General features: G+C 37.7%; 1 protein-coding gene across 1 annotated transcript; it reads left to right on the forward strand.

The window, feature by feature from the left end:
- LOC133785427 (probable LRR receptor-like serine/threonine-protein kinase At1g56140) lies at positions 1–24,941 on the forward strand. Its single transcript, XM_062224667.1, has 6 exons — positions 1–43; positions 162–393; positions 493–643; positions 735–1,119; positions 24,068–24,294; positions 24,849–24,941. The coding sequence occupies exons 1-6, from the start codon at positions 1–3 to the stop codon at positions 24,939–24,941; spliced, it is 1,131 nt and encodes a 376-aa protein (XP_062080651.1).
- Positions 24,942–27,566: the final 2,625 nt, after the last annotated feature.

A 27,566-nucleotide genomic window follows, 5' to 3' on the forward strand; every position in this document is an offset into this window, starting at 1 on the left:
ATGGATGTTGTATTGAGGGAGGCAAACAACTTCTTGTTTATGAGTATCTGGAAAACAAGAGTCTTGATCAAGCACTTTTTGGTATGAAAATAACACTCATGATGCTTATACAATTACATGTACTAAACAAGGCTAATAATGTCTATGTTTGGCATGATCAGGGAACAATAGCTTGAAGCTAGATTGGTCTACACGTTTCGACATTTGTTTAGGTATAGCAAAAGGTCTAGCTTATCTTCATGAAGAGTCACGGCTAAGAATCGTCCACAGAGATGTGAAGGCAAGCAACATTCTACTAGACTCTAATCTGAATCCTAAAATATCAGATTTTGGTTTGGCCAAGCTTTATGATGACAATAAGACTCACATTAGTACTCATGTTGCTGGAACAATGTAAGATAATTTATCATTGAAGACATTTAGTCACCCTACTTCTATGCATGATCATGTAACAAAAAATAACCATGGATGATGATGATGATGATGATGCAGTGGCTATCTTGCACCAGAATATGCCATGCACGGACATCTTATAAAGAAAGTCGACGTGTTTGCTTTTGGTGTTGTGGCGCTAGGGACTATCAGTGGCAGGCCGAACTCTGCTCCTAATTTGGAAGAAGAACAAATATATCATCTTGAATGGGTACATAATTCCTTACTATTCAATGTATATGTTTTATCTATGGATTCACAACACAATAAGGCCCAATTCTAACTAATTTGTGCTTCTCTAGGCTTGGAACTTACAAGAACAAAACAATGAAGCTGATCTTGTGGATTTAGAGTTATCCGAATTCGATGAAGTTGAAGTGGGAAGACTCATAAGAGTAGCTCTTTTATGCAATCAAACATCACCAATATCAAGGCCATCAATGTATAGAGTTGTGGCAATGCTTTCAGGAGATATTGAAGTAAGCACTCAAATCTCAAGGCCTGGTTACTTGGCTGACTGGAGTTTGGATATTCTAAGCAACATATTAAGTGATGTTGCAACTATAGGAACTGATTCTACCTACTATGATTCGCCTGCTAGTACGAGCATGGTGGGGGATGCATTTCCATCGCCTGCCAAAGGCGCCACTCGTCCAATTCTTCAAAGCTACAAGTCCAAAGGCTTTGGTGTGCTGACATTTGGAAGATCATGAATTCCTACCTTTACTTTTTAATATGTAACTGTTTAAGACTATTTTGTTGACTATTGTCAGAATATTTTGTTTATGTTAATTAGACAGTGTTGAATATCTTAAGACTTTTGGATTGTTTTTAAGATAATCTTGAATGTATTTTGACACAATTATTTGGTTATATGTGTTATGAACCATATAATTGGTACTCAAAAATATATTTGTACAATGTTAAGGGTGTCTTAAGTATATTAAATGAAGCGGGTTTGAATTAAAGCAATAAAAAATGATTATAATGTACAGGTTTATATAATAATAATTCAAGTTTATCCAAATATTATAATAATACAAAAAATATGTTATTGTATCTTCTACAATAACACTGGTTTATAAGCATAAAAGTATGTTATGCAAACTATTTTCTATAATGCAAAAAGTGTGTTATTATTAAGTGTATCATAACACTACTTTATAAGTACAAAAAAGTGTAATATAATCTATTTATAAATAGCATAATGAAATACTTATCTAACTATTGAAATAACACAACAAAAGTGTTATCGTAGGCTATACCATAACACATGTCTATAACTATGGAAAAGTGTTATGCAAAGTGCTCCAACCTACTATAACATCGCTTTCCTTAACACATCAAAAAGTGTTATGGTATATATTTGATAATACTTTTTCGGTCTTATTGAAAGTTTTTTTCTTGTAGTGACCCCATAAGGGCAAAAATGTCATTTTCACTCTCTAACCCTGCTCTATACCCAAATCTCCCCAAATAATTCCGCTAAACCTGGAATATTGTTATTTCTCCCAAAATATGATTCACGCTAAAATGAGTCCAGATGACTTTCTAGATCACCCAAAATACCTCTTGGCTCGCCCCGAGCCGGGTATTACTTCCCGTTGTGACTAACCCACTAACTTGATTCCTAGAATCGTCTCGTGCCGAATAACTCAAATATATCCACATAATAATGTGGTCTCAATCAATATGCACACACACACATATACAAATTTGCCCTCAACGGGTCAAAATCATGAAAATGCCCTTATAATAAGAAACATGCCAACATGCATGATTTATACACCTAAACATGCGAATATAGTAATATTATAATGTAACTTGTATGGTCATGCATATAATCACCTAATACATAATTAAATAAGTTATTGCCATCCTGACCCCCTAATCAAGGCACTAAGCCATATTAAGGAAATTCGAACGTTTCAATATCACAGTAGATTGAGGATCCTGAAAATACCATTTCCAACCATCCGTTTCCCAAACACCTTTGTAAGAAAAAAATACGTAAACAATAGAACCAAAAATTAAAAATAAACAATTACCCAGAATCAGTAAATGAAAAAAATCAGCAACAATCGAGCATGCATCAAGCATCACTCGAGCACTTCATCAAAAAAGAAAGAGTAACTATCTAACTACAAAACATAATGAAAATGAACACTACCACGGAGCTTGCATTGAGCAGGCATCGAGCAACCATCGATCATACATGACACAATGAAAATGTACAATATCTTCGAGCATGCATCGAGCAACCAACGAGTCTACATGAGACCATGAACATCAATAATACCATTGAGCATAGATGACACCATGGAAATTAACAATACCATCGAGCCTGCATCGAGCAACCATTGAGAATACATTGTACCATGAAGATGAACACAACCATCGAGCCTACATTGAATAGGCATTGAGCAACCATCAAGCACAAAACAACCTAGAAAAAATGCAGAAAATGCAAATCCACAAAAAATAAAAAATAAATAAAAAAATATGTGCAAATAATGCTCAGATGTGTTTGAAATGCCCATAAATATTGAAGGAAACATCACTAATCCAAGAATTTAAGAAAAAAAATACTTACCCGTAAATTTATACTCCAAGAATCCTCAAAATATATGTTGCTTTGGGTATTGTGTTTATCTCTTCAAATAGAAGAAGTTATGGAGGTTTTTTTGTTGTTGGTGGTGTCGTGAGGTGAGGTGAGAGAGAGTGAATAGAGAGAGAAGGGGAAAAGAGAAGATAGAAGAGAGAAGAGAGAAGAGAAAGTGAGCGAGAAAAATAATGGCAGGGGTATTTTGGGTACAGTCAAAGCAATAGGCATCATTTTGAAATGATTAAAATGCCTAACATTTTTTTAATTAGGACCCCTCATTAAGCATGGAAACTAAAATTTCCCATTGAACAAACTCAATTATTTGATTTTTTAAAAATAAATAAAATAAATAAAAACTAGAGTGATAATAATACATTGTTAAAAGTAAGGGAAATTCTTCCATTTCTTGTGTTCGAGGGACTAAATCTGTAATGTCCCAAATTTGCTAATAAGCCTTAGTGCCTTGATTAGCATGTTGGGAGGGAAATAACTTATTTAAATATGTTAATACATAAATTAAATGATTATGTGATTAAAAATGCATGTTTAGGTGAATTAGTCACAAGTAGTCAAATACCTGGCTCGGGGCGAGCCTAGAGGTATTATGGAAACATAACACATGTTCGAGATTTACCGGGTAACAGGTGGTGAATTAGCGATTATTTGGGTATGTTTGGGATTAAATGGGGAACTATAAGAATACTCGAGGAATTAGCAGGATGTGGCAAATGACGATTTCCTTGGTGGCATTAGAGGACTAAGGATATACTTAGGGGCATCTTGGACATTATGCAGCTGAGATAGACTTAAGTTAATTAGAATTATAGAGTTAAGGAAAAACAAAAAACAGAACCACCTCAGCCTTATCTTTCTCTCTCTACTCAACTCTCTCCCTCTCTTTGGTGTTCTTGGATCTTTGGTGAACTCTTTGACGATTTGGCTGAGAATTGAAGCTGGGAACTTGAGGGAAAACAAGCTAGAAGTGTTGGGAAATCAACTCAGGTCAAATTTTCCATTGAGGTTAGAATTTATGGTACTGAATCATCAAGTTTCTTGCTGTGGTTTTCAAACTTTGTTTAGTCTTAAACCTTAAGTCTGATTTTGGTTATTGGCGAGGTTATAGGATATATTTTGGGATGTTTAGACTAGTTAAGCTGCTTTGAAATGAACTGTACACTGAATTCTGGGTATAGGGGTTGATTTGGCTGGGAATTGGTAAGTTTGGCTTAGGGAAAACGCAGGAGAAATGCATGGATTTTTGGGTTTTGGGGCTCACGCTGCGACCCTATTCTTCAGGCGCCGCGACCCGCATGAACCCAGAGGCTTGGGAGCCTCAAATTTTGCCCAGGCACCGCAGCGCAGGCTGAGGTGCACCATGGCCCGTGTCCCCTTCGTGAGAACCCAAGGCTCTTTGACTTGTAGAGCCGTGGCCCTAATGGGCTAGGCCGCGACTCAAATATGGAATTATGGCCAAAGTGGGGTTTTAAGCTCGGGAACCCAAATGTTAGGTCTCAGAAAGGATTTTACTACCCAGTTTAGTAGAATTCAAGGTCCCAAAGGCTAGTATATTAATATGAAGTTCTTAATTGATTAGGGCTTGATGGATGTCTATTTATTGACATGTTGTAACTAGATTTTACGTCAAGGCTTGGGTTTAGGGGATAGTGCTTGGGATCGCAGTAATCAATCAGCTCGGAACACATGTAAGAAAACTGTTTGTGCCTGAGAGTAGGGAATGGCCTGAATATCTGTGTTTAGTGTTTTTATGTGAATGTTATGAATTTTTATGCTATGTGGTGCATGATTATGAATGAATGACGAAGATTGGGAAAGGCGAAGGCCGAGAATGGCGAAGGCTGGGAACGACGAAGGCTAGGGATGGCAAGGGCCAGGATCAGCGTTAAGCACGCTGAGTGTAAGCCGCTTGGGCAAGACCCTTTAGAGGTACTGTATTCACCCGCTTGGTTGAAGACCGTGAACCCAGTTCCTGGTAAAGCACCTGTGTTGGCGTAGGCCGTGATATGTTTAATCTGTTGTCTTATAAGTTGTATAGTATTGGATTGAACTGTGATATGTTATGAGTTGATTTTTCCTGCTGGGCCTTGGCTCACAAGTTCTCTATGGTGCAGTTAAGGGCAAGGGAAAGGTCGTTCAACCATGAGTCAGAGAGCATGGAGCGACATGTACATGTTTGGCCTACTTGGCTGCCACGACTGGGGTTGTTTTGCGGGATATGTTGTAATAGTTTGTTTTGTCGCTTAGGTCGATTGTACCTACACTTTTGAGTTGTAAAACATTTTTTAAACAATATTTTGGGATCCCAATGTCTAAATTGTATGATTTTAATGAATTTCCAAATCTTTTATAGTTAATGTTGTCAAATAAGTCCTTATTTCAATTTAATCACACTTTTCAACCTAAAACCTCGATTAGCGAGCTAATGGCACATTTATAAATCACACGGTAATGGCTCTAAGGTAGTAGGGTGTTACAACTTGGTATCAGAGCGTGCCAAGGTTCCTGGAGATCGACCGAACATGTACGCTCGATGCCAGAGACAAGCTAGACTCGGGGTTGGTTGGCATTAAGTGAATTATGTGTTTAATTGTGTGTCTAAGTTGCCATGTTTTCCTGAATATTTTAGATAGAGCATGATGAATACGTCTTTATATATATGATGCCAGGGCACGACCCCCTTGATTGTTTAATGCTTATGCAATGTGTGCGACGTGTTGAATTGATGTTTGTATTGGATTAATGGGACTGGGAGGTGGTTTTGGATGTTGTTATCATGCTTGATGTGCATCATTATTGATTGCAGGTATATTAAAGCTATGCCTCGGTGATCGATTAGACTCTGAGACAATGTGGCCGAAGATGACAACCAGGGTCAAGACCCTCCACCTGCCCCACAGAATTGGCAACAGTTGTTTGCCAAAATGGAAGAAAGACTTCAGCGAATGGAAGAGGAGCTCTGAGAATTGAGGCAGCAAGCCCCTCCTTGGGGTATTGGGTTACAGATTCCATAGGCTGTGGCACCAGTGCCAACCCAGCCTGTGATGGAAAATAGGTGGGAGCCTTTCTACGAAAGATTTAGGAAGTAACACCCTCCCACCTTTGAGGGCATTCCAGACCCACTACGGGCAGAGCAGTGAATGAATATGACTTCTTCCATCCTAGATTTCATAAGGGTGGAAGGGAACGAGAGGGTGGCCTATGCCAATGATATGCTGAGAGAAGATGCCCGCATCTGGTGGGAAGTTGTGTCCCAGAGGATGGATGTAACAGTTATGACCTGGGAAGAATTTAGAGACGTCTTCAACGAGAAATACTACAGTGTTGTAGACCGAGAAGAAAATGTGGACAAGTTTATTATCCTAACTTAGAACCGAATGGCGCTTACAGAATATGCACTGAAGTTTGACCGGTTGGCGAAGTTTGGGACAAACTTGGTGCCTACTGATATGGCACAGAGGGATTAGTTTGTGCAGGGATTGGACGTCATGATAGCTCGTGATGTCAAGATAACATTAGATTTGAGGACTACCACCTATGCTTAGGTAGTGGAGAAGGCTCTTACAGCTGAGGGGGCTGAGGATCAGATATGGAGAGAGGGCGTCGCAAGGTGCGATGCTCGAAGGACAGTGCTTCCTTTCATTAGTTCTAGTCGGGGTAGTGGCCCCAACGAGCAGAAGAGAAAGGCCCCAGATTCTTTTGTTCCTCTAGGATTAGATAGGATGGCACGGGGTGTTTTCAGTGGCTATCAGGGTGGGGGAGAGAATTGGAGAAGCTTCCCAGAGTGTCCCTGGTGCAGGCGACGACATTAGGGAGAGTGTAGAGTCAGAGCATGCTTCACTTGTAGGAGTGTCAGTCACCTGAGGAAGGACTGCCCACAATCCAGAAAAGAAGAACCGAAGAAGAGCAGCAACCTCACTTCAGCCAGAGTGTTTACCCTGACCTAGACTGTGGCTGAGGCTAGTCCTTCGATCATGACAGGTCAGATTTCTAGTGCCACTTCTTCATTTACTACATTGATTGATTCAGGAGCTACTCAATCTTTTGTACCTGCTAGAGTGAAATATCAGTTGTGTAGACCTTGTGATATGTATGCTAGAGGATTCAGAACTTTGTTGCCAACTGGAGAATTGGTACTCTCTATGAGATGGATTAGAGCATTAATGGTAGAGATAGACAATAGAGAGTTGTCTGTGGATCTAATTGAGCTAGTGATGGATGACTTTGATATGATTCTGGGGATGAATTGGTTATTAAAGTACAGGGCAATGATAGATTGCAAGCGAAGAATGGTGACCTTTGAACCGGTAGAGGATGTGCCCTTTGTATTTGTTGGGATAGTGAGTGGGTCACGAGTACCTGTGATCTCTAAACTGAAGGCTAGAGACCTAATGCAAGAAGGTTGCATAAGATTCCTATCAAACATAGTAGATACCTCTAGGATTATTTTAGTTGGACCAGATGAGACTAGACTAGTGTGTGAGTTTCCGGATGTATTCCCAGTAGACCTGCCAAAGTTGCCACCACACCGAGAGATCAAGTTCGTCATAGAGTTAGCGCCAGGGGCAGAGCCAATATCTAGGACACCTTATAGAATGGCCCCAGCAGATTTGAAGGAACTGAAGATTCAGTTGGAGGAGTTATTGGATCTAGGATTCATCAGACCCAGTTCTTCACCATGGGGTGCTCCAGTGTTGTTTGTCAAGAAGAAGGATGGATCCTTAAGGATGTGCATTGATTACAGAGAGCTGAACAAGTTGACCATTGAGAATAAGTATCCACTACCCAGGATCAATGACTTGTTTGACCAGCTATAGGGGAAGATGGTGTTCTCCAAGATTGACCATCGATTAGGCTACCATCAGTTAAGGATTAAAGACGAGGACATACCAAATATTGCATTCTGTACGAGGTATGGACATTATGAATTCCTGGTCATGTCCTTTGGATTAACCAATGCCCCAGCAACCTTTATGGACTTGATGGATAGGGTCTTCAGGGATTATTTGGATAAGTTTATGATCATGTTCATTGATGATATACTGATATAATCCTAGTCAGAGACAGAGCATGAGATCCATCTTCATTTGGTACTACAACTGTTGAGAAAGCATAGGATAAATGCCAAGTTCAGCAAATGTGAGTTTTGGTTGCCCCAACTAACATTTCTGGGCCACATTGTGAGTAAGGAGGGGATTCCGGTGGACCCAAGCAAGATTGAGGCAGCGAGAGATTGGCCCAGGCCGGGCAGTGTACCAAAGGTTAGGAGTTTTGTGGGATTAGCAGGGTACTATCGGTAATTCATTGAGGGATTCTCCATAATAGCTACACCGTTGACTGAGCTGACACGTAAGAAGACCAAGTATGTCTAGACATATAGATGTGAGAATAGTTTCAAGGAGTTGAAGCGGCGGCTGGTCACCGCTCCTGTATTGAGTCTCCCATTAGATAATGAGAAGTTTGTAGTCTACTGTGATGCTTCAAGGCAGGGTTTGGGATGTGTATTGATGCAAGCTGGAAAGGTGATAGCCTACACGTCAAGACAACTGAAGAAGAATGAGCAGAGATCCTACTCACGATCTGGAATTGGCAGCGGTGGTATTTGCACTAAAGGTTTGGAGGCATTATTTGTATGGAGAGAATTGCAAAATATACACCGACCATAAAATTTTATAGTATTTCTTCACTCAGAAAGACCTAAATATGTGCCACATACATTGGATGGAATTGGTAAAGGACTATGCCTGTGACATTTTATACCATCCAGGGGAGCCCAATGGGGTGGCTGACACATTAAGTCAGAAGGGCCTAGAGCAGTTATTTAGTTCGAGCTCGACTTTTGTTGTCGCTGTAGATTGAGAAATCGTCGCTGTAGGTATACAGCGACGACATGTCATCGCCAAAACGGCGTCGCTGTAGATCCGTATGTGTAGTAATCTACGACAACGACAAAATGCAGTCGTCCCAATAGTGTTTTACTACAGCAACGACATGTCGGTCGTAGTAGGGAATCCTTATTTTTGGTTGGACTAGGATATTGCGACGACATGTCGTCGCTGTTGGGGGTTGCAAAATTTGAATTTCAAAAACTTCTATAGCGACTACATGTGGTCGCTGTAGGTCCGTCGACCGTTCCATCTACGGCGACGCCATGTCATCGCTGAAGAGTGCGTGGGTTTATATGCCTTCAGCGACGACATGGCGTCACTGTAGTGTCACGAAAACTCAGATTTTCGTGTGCAGGGTTCACCCTACGCCGACGACATGTCATCGCTGTAGATATACAATTTAAAAAAATATATTTAATTAATTATATTGATTAAAATTTATTTAATAAAATATTAGTTAAATAAATAAATAAAACCAACTTATTTAATTAAATAATAAAACCAATTTAACAATATGTATAGTCTCCAAAATGTAAGATAACAAAATATAAGTAGTACTGTCTCCAAAATAAAAAAACACAAAATATTAATAATTTTAAAATAGTAATATAATATTACTAAATGTCATCAAAATCAATTCCAAAGTCACTATCGTTGGGCTGTTGTGGTGGCTGTGGTGGTGGCTGTGGTGGTTGTTGTTGTGGTGGCTGTGGTGGTTGTGGCTGCTGTGATTGTTGTGGTTGAAAGCTTGCCATCATGGACTGTATCATGTTCTTGTCCAAGTTGACAGGCTAAAATTGTGGAGGTTGGATGTTCGGATTTGTTGTTTGCAAATATTGTTGCATTTGCTGGAAGTTGTTGTTCTGGGTCATAAAGGCTTGACTAAAGTATTGAATCATGGACTGGAAAGCCTCAGGTGGTATCATTGGAGGGCCAACTGTGGTGGACGAAAATGGTGATGCCTCTGATTTTGAAGAGGATCCGGTGGCGCTTGAGGCAAAGGTACTAGTGCCCTTCAACTTCCGTCCAATACCTCGGTTGTGGCCACGACGTTGACCAAGTACCTTTGAGACGACTTGTGTCTCATTGGTAGTGGCACTTCCTGCTTCAGATTCAGATTCAGATTGGGATTGTGTCTCGACTTCTTGCTACAAGGCATCATGCAGTTTAGAAACAAGACAATTAATACATAATATAATTAAATAATATACATAGATACAAAACTTAGAAAATTACTTACATATGCATCATTAGCATTCGCGTTCACCCATCCACGTGTCGGATGATTGTGCATGTCATGGAACGTATTGATAATGCTAGGCAGTTTCTTAGTTTGAAGATTCATCTTTAGAAAATAGAATTTAACAAAATCTCAGTTAAATATTTATATTATTATTAAGATAACTTAAAATATTTCAAATTATCTATATATTTTTATTTACCTTCTTAAATCAAGCAGAAGCATAAGAAGTCGATCCATAGAGACTTGGATACTTCTGTTTTGTTATGTTGGCAGCATTTGTCTTTGAGTGTACCATGAACTATGGAATGGCGAAAAGGTCAGCCAACTTCTGCCAACTCTCGTTGTCAATGTCCTCTGGTGGATTCTTTCTGGCTGTCTCGATATCATCATACCCGCCATGTCCATCGAAGTGTCTTTTCTTGCGACCTTTTCTATCCTTGTAGCGATCCTGAAACTCTCGCTCAATCCCAGTCTCTATCAGTCGCCACTCAGGGAGAGCTCGGGGAAGAATGAAAAATTCCTTAAAAAAAATGGTGAGATTTTTTAAATTATAAAGAAAACAATACATGTGAATAAGGAGATAAATTGACCTCAAGCTTTTGCATCAATCCAATCTTGTGCTCATCCAGAAAACTCTGCCACGAGTCATAATTTAACAAGACATGGTGACCAATAAGGTTGCCAATATGTCTCGTGAACAAAGTCCCAAAATCACCAACTGCTTTGTAGGTTCCCTCCTTCAAATCAAATTGTAGAGCCAACACACCATTATTGTCATTGACGAGCTGCTGCAAATTTTTGGATCGAGACAGACCTCTTCTTTTTGCGGCAGCCGCTGCATATGTTAATTAAACAATACAATTAAATTTAATAAAATAATAGCAATTTGTCATTTATTGATAAAAGATAGACTAATTATAGTAAATTACCTGCCTCAGAGGAAGTAGGAACTCGTGTGGGATCTGGAGGAGGAGGAGGATCCGCTCCATCACCGCTATGAGAACGAGCAACAATAGCTGACATATCTTTGCAGTTTAAATAATTATTAACTTAAATTCAATTATAGTTGGAGGTTAATTACATAACTTAAAAAATAAACATTGTTGAGAAAAGTCATATATTGATTGAAAAGTCTTGAAATTAAAACATACAATATATTAATGTGTATCCTGAAGTATATCAACTTCACTGTGGTAGGTCCACTTCACGTATCGCTGCAGAAACCCATATCTGTGTATGTGAGCCTCCACGAAATCCAGTTTTTGATTCAGCATATTGACACACTGAACACATGGGCATCTGACTTCTCCCGAAGCATTCACATGATTCTTAGTCATCTGTGTAAATGCTTGAAGACCATTCCAAAACTCATCAGAGTTACGTCGTCTATTAGTTATCCAACTCTTGTCAATCGTCATAACTGATTCAAGTGTAAAATAAATTATTACAATGTGATAATCATAAAAAAACTACATTTATTTGCTAATAATTTTATGAAATCTTATGAATAAATTATTAAATTTTATGAATATATTATTGTTAGTTATGAATGTATTATAAAGTTTCATTATATAATCAAATATTTAATTATAATTATTATTATGTTATTTAATAATTACCAAATTCTTAATATAATTTTCACTTTTTATTTTTTTTAAAATAACAATAAGTTTTATTATTTTAATTTTAACTTAATTTTAAGAGTATAGTTAACTTAATTACCTATTATTAATTTACCATTAAAGATTATTATTTTAATTTCTACTTATTTTATAAAAAAAATATTAATAAAGTTTTATACTTGTAAAATTATTATTTTAATTTACACTTTATAATTTTTATTAATTACTTTAAAATTTATTAATTAAAATTTTTAATCACACTACTTTGCAATACTTAGTTTTTCTAAATCTACAAAAATTTCGGCAACATAACGGCTGTAATCTAGCATATCCCAAAATTTAAAATCTTCATAAAAACATATAAACTAGTCTCAGAATATACATAAAATTTAATACAATCATTTGAATTCACAAATAAACAACAAAAACATATTATAAACATATTCACAAATCATCATATTATTTATATAACTTAACTTATATATAATTCAAAACAAAAATTTTATATAACCTAACATATATATAATTGAAAACAAAAAATTATAATTAACATCCAATCATATTAATCTAACCTACCGCACAATTTAAAAATATATTTCACGTTCACATTTACATTTATAAACATATTCACATAATCACATTTATATACATATACTTATACATATATTTAACCTATCATACATTTTTATTACATAACATTTAATTAAATTAAATTAACATAAACAATATTAAAAATCACAAATATAATTAAATTAACAATACAAATTCCTAAAATGAAAAATAAAATTCAACACTATCTAAAATAGCCAATTACACAATTTAACCATTAATCAATCACAAAATATTTTTTAAAATAAATTATCCAAGGCTCAGGCTAGGGGATTATCCAAAGGAAAAGGCTCAGGATGATGATCCAATACCCAAATCTGAAAAAAGAAAACAAAAAAAATGTCAAAATTCATTTCCACCAGATACATAGTATACACACATATTTTAAGAAAAAAAAATACATATTAAGGGATATAATAGCAAAATAATGGGTTTAGACTATCGAAACTTTGGAGAAATTGGTTGGGCGGCGCTAAGAGGCAGAGAAAACCAGAGAAGTCTCTGTTTTTTTTTAAGAAAACAGAGCAAAATGAGGTAGAAAGCCTCTGTCTGGGGGTTATATCGTTGTTACCTATAGCGACGACATGTCGTCACTATAGGTAATGGAAAGTCTTCGCTGATATCAAATACACTATTTTACTCAAACGATGAGACCCTACAGCGACGACATGTTGTCATTGTAGGATAGTGAATAGTACACGAATCCCCTCGTGTGCTACGTGTCTACTCTAGAGCGACAACATGTCGTCGCTATAGGCAGTGAAATTTGACTTAAATTTTTTGCGATTCACGTTCCCACATTTTATTTTGGATCCTATTGCAACGACATGTCATCGCTATAGGGAGTGAAAAATAGGCAACCAACCCTTGACGGTTAAGTTCCCTCCCTATCCTACTGCGACGACATTTCGTCGCTCTAGAATAACAACTTTCCCTTTTTTTTTCCACGATGACTCTACAGCGATGACATGTCATCACCGTAGAGTCACTTCCTGCCTCGTGTTCCCTCCAAATCTCTGGTACCCTACAGCGATGACACAACGTCGCTATCGGATATCAAGAATTTGGAGGGTTTGTTCGTGTGTTGTTGACGACCCTACAGCGACATGTCGTCGCTGTAGCTTGTTTTTTTAATAATTGAATAAAAAATAATTTTTCGTGGATTTTGCCTACATACAGCGATGACTTTGGAGTCGTTGCAATTCTTTGTAGACCAATATGACCCATTCTCAAGTGCCACAGATATGTTTCACTATGAGAATCAGTCTTTTGTCGTTTAATAGATCAAGGATTAGCTATCTTAAATAATTTAGAATTATAAGCAGATTTCTCTTTAGCTTGCAGTTTATAAATCCCATCAATAGATTTTTCAGAACATATCTTAAAATCATATCTTGAAATAACAATCGAATTATTATTAATAGAAATTTTAAAACCTTGTTCATGCAACATAGAAACATAAATTAAGTTTCTAGAAAATATAGGAATATAATAAACGTTCTCTAAAATAAGAAATTGATTCTTCTCAAATTCCAGACGGGTTGTTCCAATTGTTGCAGAGACAATCTGACCACTGCCTACCCTCATAGTCACCTCTCCATCAGCAAGCTTCCTCGTCGAACTAAGAATCTATAGAGAAAAACAAACATGATTAGTGGCTCCTGAATCCACTATCCAAGATGAGGAATTTTCTTCCACTAAACAAGCTACTAACACAAGTAAATCAAATTTTCCTTTCTTTTTCTCTTTTTGGTCGGCGAGATACTTTGGACAGTTTCTCTTCCAGTGACCATCTACTCCACAGTGAAAACAAGTCCCTTTAGGGGTCTTCTTTTTGGAGCTTTTGGTGTTCTTGTTCTCTTTCCCTTTGAATGACTATTTAGGCTTCTTTGAATTCTTGTCTTTTTCTTTCTCCTTGTTCTTTCCATTTACATTTTTCCTCTCTTTGGTTTTAGCCTTTGAAGAGGATGGGTTAGAATCAGAAACATTTGCTTCTCCTTCTTTCTCAGAACCTTTGTTAAGAGATTCATAAGTTTGCAATTCATTCAGAAGCTGTGTCATGTTATATGATAAATTGTTCATGACATAGTTGGTTGTGAAACCTTTAAAAGCTATAGTAAGCGATTCAAGGATAATGCTTACTTGAGTCCTTTCATCAATGATTGCCCCATGGATAATGGCATCGTACATTATATTGATCATGTCTAATAAATGTTCATTGACAGAAACTCCTTTCTTCATTTTCTTGGTCATGTTCACTAATCTGACTATTGCCCAAACATTCATTTTCTTGGTCATGTAGGATCTAGTGGCCTCATGCCTACACTGATCTGACTGCTGCCCAAACATATCTTGAAGGGAATCCTGATATCATAAGCATTCTCAGTGTTCTCAAACTTCTTTTTGAGCACATTTCTCATACTCGCAAGCATATAACACTTTGTTGTGTTGTTTGATAAGATCCAATTATCAAATTTTTCCCTTGCAGTTTTGGTAGCAGTAGCGAGAGGGACTTCAGGACATTCCTCAGTCAAGACAAATTTGTGGTTCTCAAATATTAATACAATGTTCAAGTTTGATTTCCATTTCATGTAGTTTTCACCAGTCAACTTTTCATTTGCAAGTAAAGAAGATACATAATTTGAGCTAGACATGATTACTGCAAATAAATAAATAAACAACAATGAATTTATGCATATAATAAATATTAGTAATTTTTGGAATAGTAAACGTGATGCATGAATGCAACAATTAAAGAACACATAAAAAATAATTACTAATTCTACGATTAATTAATTTGAACATTAATGGACCAGCCTTAGGGTAGGTCAGACTAATTCCAAATTAATTTTGAGACAAGTTCTCAAATTTATAAGTGACAACTTAAATCAACATTTCTCTTTTGACTTATAAACAACCGCTTCTTTGGTCAAGCATACACTAGTCCGCTCGAAAGCCTAATGTACCTTGTGAGTGTAACCCATTATTTTAGATCAATGACTTAACTCAAGAGTGTGCCTTAGGGTCAGTCAAACTTTAAATACATCATTAAATCCTATTCTTGAAAAACAAGTTTTCCTTGAGAATAACACAGTCGGAAGCCTTCCTTAGGGGGACACAACAAATTGTGCTGCGAGATCCTCTCCATGTTACCTGGATGCTAACTAATAATGGAGACCATGAGACTTATTGTCATAACTCCCTCTCCCACTCACTATTTTAAAATATGTGTTTTCTCAAAACATCCTATGCTTTTTAATTAGTTTGTAAAAATAAAGTAATCTATTTTTACCAAATGATATTCTAATAATTACTAATCCAATTAAGCAAAATTAAAATTATATAACTATGCCCTAATTAATTCAATTTTAATTTGCTATAATTACTACGAATATCATTTATTATTTGATAAAACAATTTTATTAAATACTATAAATTAAACTACTTTTAAAATCAATTTCTGCTCTTGAACTAGTTAAAACTAGATTTATTATTATATGGTCCATCACATAAAGCATATAATCACAAAAGACAATCCTAAGGCATGTTTCTACTCATATGAGATGCATGCTAATTTTAAATACTGTGTGGGTAATATGTATGGCATGTCAAAAAATGCATGATAAAGTATTAACCAATTTAATCACATTCAAAAATTTAAATAAATAAATACTAATAAAATAAATAAATAAATGCGGGCCGGGTGTCGTGGGTATTTCTAGAAAAATTACAACACTTGCAAAATATACACGAAAATGTAAGAGACTAAATAAATCCTAAAGAGATCTCTATCTTCAACTTTGGGCCATCACAAGTAGTCTTGATCCATTAAGTCATTTATCCATTTAATTTTGAATTAAAATAACTTTTAATTAACTTAAACAAAATGTAAGAATAATTAACTAGGGCTTTAATGCCCAATAAGTTATTAGGCCCGGTTTTGAATTTGGGCTCAAACAATTAATTCAAAATAAAATAATTTTTAATTAGGGCTAAAATTAATTAGGCCCATAATTTAAATGGATAACTTAGATGCAAGCCCTAGGGTTTAGAAACCCTAGGGGCGGCTGCATGTGGTGGCTCGGCGGGGCACGACAGCTATTGAAGGTGCAGTAGCAGCTGGCTGGTGGCTGGCGCAAGGGTGCGAGGCAGCAGGCGCAGGGAGCGTGGGTGCGCGCTGCTTAGGTGACGCAGGGGTGCGCGACAGGTGCGGGGTGCGCGGCAGGCACGCTGCTGGGCGAGATGCGTAGGGGCGCGCGGCTGGGTGAGGTGCGCAGGGGCGCGCGGTTGGGCGAAGGCTCGGGCTTCAGGGCACGGAACCCGGGGCTCGAGCCTTATAGAATTTTTAAAATAATTTATTGCAGAAACTTAAATTACAAAAAATTCATATGCCCCAAAATGGCTTACATTTTTCATCTAGAAATTTAAGAACAATTCCTAAACCCAAAACACCATATAATTAACGACCCTTAAGAATAAACTTTAATCATACATACATTCATCCATTCACACATATTACAATAATATAAGAATGCATATTATCCCCACATAGTAATTAATGTATGCAGAGATTAATGACCGCTCTGGTACTTATTGTTAGGAACGAGTATCCTAATACGCAGTGGAATGGTGGTGGGTTGGCCAAGTGTACAACAAATTTTTTGTAACATATTTAAAATACATTTAAATATGGGGATCCATTAATATACATACATTAATCATAAGCAAGAAAAGAATATAAAACATACCACTTGATGCCTATCAAGCGTCCTTGCTATCTTTTTGTAATTTGAACGAACTTCCTATCCAAGCTGTTCCCTGGTACTCACATCAAGATCTTCCACAACATTCTCTACACCTCAAGAAGTGTGCGGGCACTTAGAGAATAAATGATGGTTAATTTCTTATTCTACTTGATTTACTCAACACATGAGATCAAGAGAATAAACCTGAGATTGGGTCTTTATCTTTTTCAGGGAGAGATAGAAAAATATTGTTCTTTTCTTTTAGAGCGAGTAACAGTCTGTCCTCTTATTTTCTGATAAGTCTAACTTAAATAGAAAATATTTTAATTTTAAAAAATAAATCTGTAACAAATTTACAATTTATCTTTTAATTAATTAATTATCTCATTAATAAAAATATCCAAAAACTAACTTTTGAATTTTCCATTAATTAATTAAATAAAATGGAAAAATCTATCCCTGAAAATCTGTGCAATACACGCCACACCTGTGTGTGGTCGTGTACCACCCTATATTTTAGGGATATTTGATTTTTCCATAATTATTTAAATATTTATTCAAACTACCTTGTCAGATAAAATTGAACAACCTCATAATTAATTCAAATTTGAATTAATTATCTTTTTAACTAATTATCAAATATAATTAATTATTTGATTAAATATCAATCTTTTAAATTCAAATCTAATTTGAACTTATCAGATTATTATGTCCCACTCAAATAAAGATATTTAATTAATTATACCAATTAATTAAAACCAATTTAAATTAAATAATAATTTAAAAATTAAATATTTAAGTTATTATAATTTCAAAAAATATAATTAATTTATTATTTAATATAATTTCGAAAATAAATTTAATTATTTAAAATAATTTTGAAAATTACATAATAATTAAATATTAATTAATTTTGTTAATTACAACTAATTTGTAATTTATTAATTAATCACTATTATAACATAATTGCATATTTGGCCCAAAGAACAAATTTCTTCTTAAATATGTCTTTCAACCATATTTTCCTTTATATCAACTCTTGAATTGAATAGTGTTGATAGAGCCGCTATGGGGACCTATGGACCTATAATTCCAAGCTCCAATAAATTTGAGATTATTTATTAAAATCTTTAATTAAATAATTTGAATTATTAATCTCATGATTACTCCACTATAAATATGAGACTACACTCTTGTAATTATAGACATTTCATTTACTGAGTACTTTATAAAATAAAGCGTCCATTGATATAATCATTACATACAAATTAACCCTCTAATAATGGCTAATAATTAATCGAGAATAAAATTACCGTTTTACCCTTCTAATTATATCTTGTTTCCTTAAGTACCATTGACTTTACTAGTGGAGGTTAATTCATAACTAAATTATGAATTTGAGCTCAATAACCTTTTCAGTCCCAAAAGTCAATCCTTAAGAGAACCATTATTCAATATCTTACGAGAAGTTATAGATTCCATATATGTATACTATGTCCCCAACCATTTACATTAATGAGTTCCCAAAACAAAAGTTTCTAGCTTGATCATTCTGACAGACCCCGATGAGTGAATCAAAGAACTCATATAACATAAACAAGAGTTCATAGTAACTTCAGGATTAAGATCTATTTGTATATGATCATCCGTTGATATATTTAATTAATACTTTGAAACAGTATTTAACTAAGTATTAATAAAAATATCTGGTCCATTTCTATATATTCTCTAATATATAAACTACCTCCACTAAAGTGTCCTACTACACTAGTGATCTGGATCTAGATCACATGTATTTATAATACTAGTGGACCGTACTTGTAGTAATTAATCTAAAGATTCCATAACTATATTTTATTGCGAACTATTCAAGTTCATTTATCTCAAATACAATCCTCCCGTACAAATACTTGTTTGAGATCACATATATGAACTTAGGAATTTTTTTGATATTTACATAATATTATCACAGAATAATATAGTCCATAAAATATATGCATAAAAAATTCAATTTATTTATTTATTTCTTAAAACAATGTTTACTACATATGCTTTCAAGGCACAATTCCCAACATTAAAACCTAGTCACAATGTAATGATAAATATCCATCACAATATAAATCAATTAAAAGACTTTGGAATAATCTACTAGCCTCCGGGACCTCGAATTCTACTAAAACGGGTAGTAGAATCCTTCACGAGCATTAAGATATGAGTTCCAGAGCTTAAAACCCCTAATTGGACAATATCCCCTATTTGAGCCACGACCGAGTCCCCTAGGGCCGCGACGCGCTACAGGTTAGAGAGCATGGAGGCTCTTTTCTAGGGGATGCGGGCCGCGACGCGCCTCAACCTATGCCATGACGCCTAGAAATTTGAGAAACCCCTAGGGCCTTCTGGGTTCGAGTGGGCCGCGGCGCGGCGCGACCCCACGAACCCAGAAAGATGGCGATTTTATAAATCGCAAACCTCTCTGAAACCATTCCAAACTCAGTTTTGACCCCAAGTAGACCACCTAAATCATTCTAGCAATTCAGATACACAATAATTAACAACCTATAGCTTCTAAAATATTCCTAAACACCAAAAGTCTAAACTCACTAATAACACTTAAATAACTCAAGGTTCTACTCCATACCTCTGAATCTCAGCAGAATTAAATCCCCTCCTTAGCTGCTAGTATCCCTAGCTGCCTCTAATTCTCAGTCACAACCTCAAGTCTAATTCAGATCATCACCAAGTTAAAAGCTCCAAAATTCTACACTTCCAAGTTTTGAGAGAAAACTTAGAGGGAGAGAAAAAGAAACGTGAGAGAGAGTGTTTGTACCTGTTTCCTTTAGTTTCTAGGGTCTTCTTACTTAACTAAGACTATCTCTTTGATAAAAGACCAAAATTTCACAAAGCATAACCTTATCCTTTTATGGCCCCAAGGGAAAAATCATTGTTTGCCATATTTCCCGCTTATCTTCAAGTAGTCCTATAAATTCCCAATGTTGACCTGTGAAATTGGCCAACGGCCGTATGTACGATATACGACACATTTTCAACGATATAAATGTGAATATACGATCAAGTACAAATATCTAAACAAAACACACAAAAAATTATAATGGTCCAGCCCTGTTCTGATGAGTAGTAATAGCCTAATCCACTTAGTATTTAGTATTGAATCACTCAATTGACAATTAAAAATATAAACTGAAGAGTTCACTCGTCACAGATTTGCCAACAAGATAATCCAAATGATCGATCCCAAAGTCACGCCCAATCCCTCCCCCAAATGAATCCCTGGGTCCTTTATTTATAGCAACCAAAGGTTGTTACATGATCACCAAGACTCGGGATCGTGGTTTGGTACACGATCATTGGGAGTGGAGATACGTGTCCACCTTCCCATGATTATGAGAACATGTCTCTTCTCGTTGTTTCTCTGGAAAGTGGTTGATGATGCATGATTGAAACCTTTGATAAAACACTAAGTCTTGGTTGCTCTATGAGAATTAGGTGCTAGGCCCGATGATCCTTTAGAGCTTGGGTGCTAAGCCTATTGGTTTCAGCTTGAACGAGCGTGAACTTTATCCAGTGAAGTGTATTTAGGAGTTTAGGCCGACCTTGCCCGACCATCCAATGTGGTTCTTAGGCATGCTAGGTCGGCCACCCCTAGGGGGTTTAGGTCTGGTCTTTGTCATTTTTTCCATGACTTGTGATGCCACGTGCCACTTTCTCATTTGCCACATCATCTCTTGAATTTTAAGGGATAACATTTTCCCCCAAGTTATACTGTGTCCAACATTATGGTAAACTTGATTTGGCCCGAGAAACATATCGTAGCAGAAATCTATCAGCAAAGTCACTCGGGTCCTTAAGTAATACTTTATCAACTATCGATAATTTTCTCAGCACATATTTTTCAAGGATTCTGATCCTAAAGATAGCTACATTTTTCAAAGAATTCGATTCCTATAAACATTTTTCAAGGAATTTTTTTAATTCTTAAAAACAATAATATTTTTCAAGGAAAATTAAATTTCCTAAAAATAATCATATTTTTCAAGGAAAATTAATTTCCTAAAAATATAATATATTTTTCGAGAATATTAATCCCTAAAAATACAAAATATTTTTCAAGGAATTTGAATTCCTAAAAATACAAGATATTTTTCAAGGAATTTGAATTCCTTAAAATATGGTTAGCCTGAGAGCCTGTTATATGTAGGGACTCAAGCATCAAATCTTTGACCCATGCGCCTACTTCAGGTAAATTCTGAGCTGTGAAATTCTCCAGCTATTCATCAACTCTGTGTATCTTCTCTTAGGTAAGTATTCTCTCCCAATCTTTACATCTTTGAAGAATATGTTTGAACTTCCTTGCTTTGCTCTATTTTGATTTAAAACAACTGACTTGTTTGAATAAAAAAAACTTTTTTTCAATCAAAGATTGGCTTGACCCTTGTTTCTTTTTGCATGATGCTTTAGGGTTTAGAGGTATGTAGACCGACCACCCTTAGATTTTCCTTACCCTGGGCGATTTCCAGGCTCACAAATCCATCATAGGCCGAACACCCCTAGGTTTCCCTGGCTTAGGCGATTTCCAGGCCTACAAATCCCATCATAGGCCGACCACCCTAGGGTTTCCCTAGCCTAGGCGATTTCCAAGCTTAAGCGATTAGGGTACCGGCCGACTACCCCTAAGGTTTTCCTAGCCTGGGAGATTTCCAGGCTTATAAACCCTATGATTAGGCGATTTCCAATGTTTCAGATCTAGGCATAGGAAATTTCTAGGGATACAAATCCAAGCTTAGGCAACATTTCCTATGTCCTGGGTGATTTCCAGGGTTCCTAGGCCTAGGTGGTCGACCCAAACCTTAGCATAGGCCGACCAACATACTCCCTAGGTGATTTCTAGGGAGCCAAAATCTAGGGTGGTCGGTCCAATCATTGGCTAACCACCCAGGACCCTTAATTTTTTTCCCTTTTTATTGATCACCTTAGGGTCTTCCTTGTTTTGTATGATTTATTTAAGACTTGAACCTTAGCCCTTTAGAATTTTTCTAAAGTTTGTATCCTAGGGTGGTTGGCCTAATGTGGTAGGTCGACCACCTATGACATTTCCTTCCCGTTTTGTAAGCTTAGGGCCTAGGGCGACCCTCCTTTGTGACTTTGATCAATTTTCCCTTGATTTCTTCACTTTTGCTCCTTAGTAACGGATATGCCCCAAGCTATTGGCCTATTAGGTTCGTGGTAGGGAGCTTCATTACATCGATATACTAACTTTACTTTTTATCCTTTCTTTGTTGCAAATGTCTAGCTCCTCTTCGTCTCACAAGTCTTTAAGCGAGCGTACTCCCCAAGATCTGTTGGAAAGGGTGAAAAGGATTCTTCCTCGTTCCGCTCTATATTTATTCAGTGAAGAAGATTTCTTGAGAAGGTATAGCCCAATGGCGAGAGTAAAACAGACAACTCGGAAACCTTCCAAGGACGATCCTCACATTTCCAGGCACATCACTCAAGGCTCTTCGCCTGGTTCTTCTCAGATCCTTCTCAGCATAGTACTCCCCGTGGCTCTCAAGGCACATCTCATCGAGGTGCATCTCAAGATGTCTGACATGGTACCACTCTGCCTAGTGGTACTTCTGTGCATCAAGGTCATTCTTCTCAGCGGAGTTTGTCTGGTTAGCGAGACTTCTGGCAAAGCCTTTCTCATCGGGATACTAGTCGGGTTCCCCATCACTCTTCTTCTCAATGAGAGTATACCGAGGGCTCTCATCTCCAGGATACTAACCCCCAGGAGAGTTCTATTCACAACTTTTAACCTAAGGTGGCTCGCACTTCTCCCAAGAGCAAGATAGTCTTACCAGCTGCGCACCAGAAGAAGAGACGATAGAAAGAGTTCCATTCATTAGATTTAGGGGCCATCTTTGTCAGAGAGATCATATGGAAACTGGTTGAGAAGCCTCGCCCTATTTATTATGAGGTGGTTTGGTTCAAAGGGGCTGCCTCTAACATGACTGTAGAGAAGGTAAAGATCATAAGGAAGGCCTTCGACCTTTCTGGCGTTTCCATCACTATCCTTGGTTTGGAAGACCGAGCTAAGGACCCCCCTTTTGGGTATGTGCGCTTGGATACTCTCTATCATTAAGTCTAGCGCCTTATTTCCTCTTAATCCATATTTCTGGAGAGTGGTAGATTATTTTGGTATAAGTCCCTCTTAGTTGGCTCCCAACGCTATCTTGGCATTATCAACGTTGTACATTATCTATCATTGTAGAAAATGGGCTTCTCCAGTACCTCATGAGATCCAATACTTGTTTGATATGAAGACGAACCCTTCTCAGTGCAACTTGGGGTACTTTTAGTTCCACCATTTTATGAGCGAGGGTATCGACACCTTCTTTGAAGAGATTTCTGGAAATAGCAAGGCATTTAGATACGTCAACAACTATTTCTTCACTAAAGATGCAGAGGCCAACTACTCCAAGTTCAAGCACGTCGGGCCTTTTTATAGACTGCTCCCAACCCATGCCATAACTGTTAGGGCCAAGGCATTGATTTCCATGACCCCTGAGGAGAAGAATGTCAAGGATCTCATTACTTTAGAGAACCTTAGGAAGGTTGGGCTATTTCATTCTACTATCGCTAATGTTCCGGATGACGATGGTACCAAGCCTGTGGATGCCATAGACTTCCCAGGGCCTATTCATATCAAGGAGGTACCCTCTTCGCCTGTGTTAGCTGGATAGGAGGGTGATGAGGTGGGTGCATCTGTGCACTCACTTCTTACTTCAGATGACTTTGATGAAGCCATGTTCGAACCCGAAGCTCATTCATAAGGTTCGAGACTTTTATCATCTTTACTTTATGTTTCATATGTGTTTGATATCTTGCTAATATTTGATCTTCCTTTGCAGGTTCATACATGTTCCACTTTGTTCACACCAAACAAAGGTCGACTCCAACTGAGACTAGCCCTTCCGCCCGAGTGGCCAAGAGGGCCAGGGTTGAGCCTGAGCTGATAACGGAGGTCACTCCCGAGGCACCTCCTTCGGCCCCACTGGTGTCTAGTCCTATCGCAGAGGTAGAGCCATCCTTGCCCATGCCAGTTCCTCCCAGTATCACTGATGTGGGTGCCTCCTCTGTACCTACTCCCTTATCTGAGCCACACCAGTCTGCCATATGGAATTTAGGTGCCATTATGGACCAAGCGTCCCATATGGAACAGACGATAATGAACTTTAATGGGATTAGGAATGAGGACTTGAGCACCATCCTCACAAAGTCACTCCTTGACATTTAGAGTGTAAGTCCTCTAAGGTTTTCTTTTTGTCTGGTTAGCTTGTGTGTTGATGTTATCTAACACTTGTACATTTTTTGCAGGCACTGATGTTGGTCTCCCATGTCCGTGATAGGTCTGTAGAGTATACCTATACATTTTCCAACCTTCGCTCTGAGTTTGAAGCTGTCCGCCAGTAGGTACTGGACCTTAGGCGGGTTCTTGGCTCTAGGCATGTCGACATTGCTTTGAAAGATGAAGAGATTAGTACTCTCTGCAGTACTGTAGAGCTCAAATAGTAGGAATTGACCGAGTTGACCCTCAGGGTAGTCGAGTCGAAGGGGAAACTTGCCGATCAGCTTAAACAGTCTGAAGCTGAGAAAGAGAAGCTGATTGCTGAAATGGACCAATTGCGGAAGGATGCTCTTGTTGAGAAAGAGCAAGAGGTTAAGGTTTCATGGGACAAGGCACAAGAGGATTATTTAGGACTGCCTTCTCTTGCTTCTACTTGATCTGGAAGTCCAACAAAAATCTGAACTTGGATTTCCTCCCTGAGAAGATGCGAGCGAAGGAGCTTAAGAAGTGAATTGCTGGTGAGGCTGCCGAGGCTCAGGGCTGTCTTTCAGATGATACTTTTCACCCTAGTTAGTCTTCTTTTGGTATTTTATTCTTTGTCTTTCCTTTTGTGCCATTGGTGGGCCACCTTGTACATGACAGTTTTTACACACAACATTTTATGCATTTATGCTTTTTTGTTATGAGTACTCAGCGTATTGATTGAAATTTTTTATTTCCAATGCTTACTAATTATATCAACTAACAACCCTCATTGGTTCAGGTATTAGTATACTCTGAACACATGTATTTCACGCGCCATACTAACCTTACTCCTTTGCATTTTTCATGCTAACAACCATGGTAATGTGAGTAGTATGATACTTCACCAAGTACCATGAACAAAACGGTCAGGTCGACCATCCCATGGGTGATAGGCCGACCACCCTATAAGGGACATGGCTAGGGGTCTCCCCACCAATGCCATATTTGTTTTTGTTTTTTGCACTTTTAAAACACATGTTGAACAAATGTCCTAGATAAACTTGAGCTTGCTTACTAGTTAGGGTCACGTCCTCATTGCTTGTGTATACCCCGATCGGTATGTACTATATGCCCCCCCAAGTGATCATGGGTTTAAAAACCTTGGTCACTTTCTACTTGACCATGCCTTGCTTCAAGCGTTTAGACACATAATACTATCATTTTCACCCAATGATGCAAGCAGCAAATGCTTGTCCCTCATTGGTAGTTGGGTGATGGTTTTATACTCAGTAGTAATTATTCCTATACACATATGCAGATTGTGTAGCAAGTGTCGATCACAATCCATGTAATTTCTCGTGTACTCGTTATAATGATTGTAGATAGAAGTGTCTAAGTTTGACCAAATTGGTCATGATGGGCTAATCTAGCCTGTAACGAGTCTTAGATAAAATTATCGATCGATCCCTCAAGAACCATATTCAATTATGATCTGATGATGGAGATTGGTCTTCGAACCAATCTCTTTTTTTATCGTATAGTTTGATAGGTTCCTCAAGAACCAGGATCGATCATGATCAAATAATGGGGACTGGTCCTCAGACCACTCTTTTTTGTTGATCGTTTGGGTAGATAGGCTCCTCAAGAACCATGATCGAACATGATCAAATAATGGTGACTGGTCCTCGGACCAGTCTCTTTTGTTGATTGTATGGGTCGATAGGTTCTTCAAGAACTAGGATCGAACATGATCAAATAATTTGGCGACAAGGTCCCAGGACCGGTCTCTCTTGTTGATCGTATGGGTCGATAGGTTCCTTAAGAACCATGATCAAATAATTTGGTGACAAGGTCCTAGGACTAATCTCTTTTTTGGATCGTATGGGTCGATAGGCTCTTCAAGAACCAAGATCGAACATGAACCATAATGGAAACAGGTCCTCGTACCAGTCTCATGTTTGGATCTTATGGGTCGATAGGTCCCTCAAGGACCAGAATCGAACATGATCCGATAGGGTTGACAGGTCCAAAGTGACCAGTCCCTTGTTGAAAGAAATTTAAGGAATTAAGCGAAACTTAAGAAATTAAATTCCTTCATTCATCATAAGCATAATGACTGTTACATAGATAATTCAAAAATAATACATTTGCAAATTTAAATTTGTGTCGCCGCTGATCAGCTTCACTGATAGTACCAGCGGAGGTGTTTGCCATTCCAGTAGTTTTTTATTAGTTCTCCATTTAGTCGAGCTATCTTGTATGTCCCTGGTGGGATATTTCCGCTCTAGCGGCCCATGTAATACCACGTGGTCTCCTGTCAGAGCCTGGAGCAGGGAATGAATCAGGAGCCTTCCTCTTTTGATCACTGGGACCTCCACCCCTACCTGAACCCATAAATGGAGGTCCCACCCTCCTAAAGTCTCTCCTGACTGCATTTTAACGCCATATCTTATTTTCTGCTCTCTCAGCTGTGAGCGCCTTCTCAACCATCTGTGCATAAGTAGTAATTCCAGAAACGGTGGTAATACGAACTTCACAGGCTATCCTAGACTGTAGTCCCTGGAGAAACCTCTCCCTTCTGGTCCCATCAGTGGGCACCAGTTCCATTGCAAATTTTGCCAGTTTGTCAAACTTTAAATCATATTCAGTCACTAACAAACTCCCCTAAAATAACTTGTTGAACTCTTCAACTTTTGCTGCCCTGATTGCATCATTATAGTATTTTTCATTGAATAGAGTCTGAAACTCTTCCCAACTCTAGGCATTGACATTTCTGGTCTGGGATATCACTTTCCACCAAATTCGGGCATCCTCCCAAAACATACATGTGGCACAAGCCACCCTCTCATTACTAGTCACCCTCATAAAGTCTAGGATGGTGGTAACCATGCTCATCCACTGCTCGACCTTAGCTGGATCTGCACTACCCTAAAAAACTGGAGGGTGTTGTTTTCTGAACCTTTCATGAAGAGGTTTTGATTTATTCCTAGCCTCTGATGGCTACTCAACTGTTGGCACCACTACAGGTGGTGCTTCTGGAAAAATGTTCTCTCCAGGAACCTGTTGTTGTTTCAAGAGGCGTATTTCTTCTTCCTGCC

The sequence above is a fragment of the Humulus lupulus genome, chromosome 6 (genome assembly GCF_963169125.1).
Source record: "Humulus lupulus chromosome 6, drHumLupu1.1, whole genome shotgun sequence".
Lineage (NCBI taxonomy): Eukaryota > Viridiplantae > Streptophyta > Magnoliopsida > Rosales > Cannabaceae > Humulus > Humulus lupulus.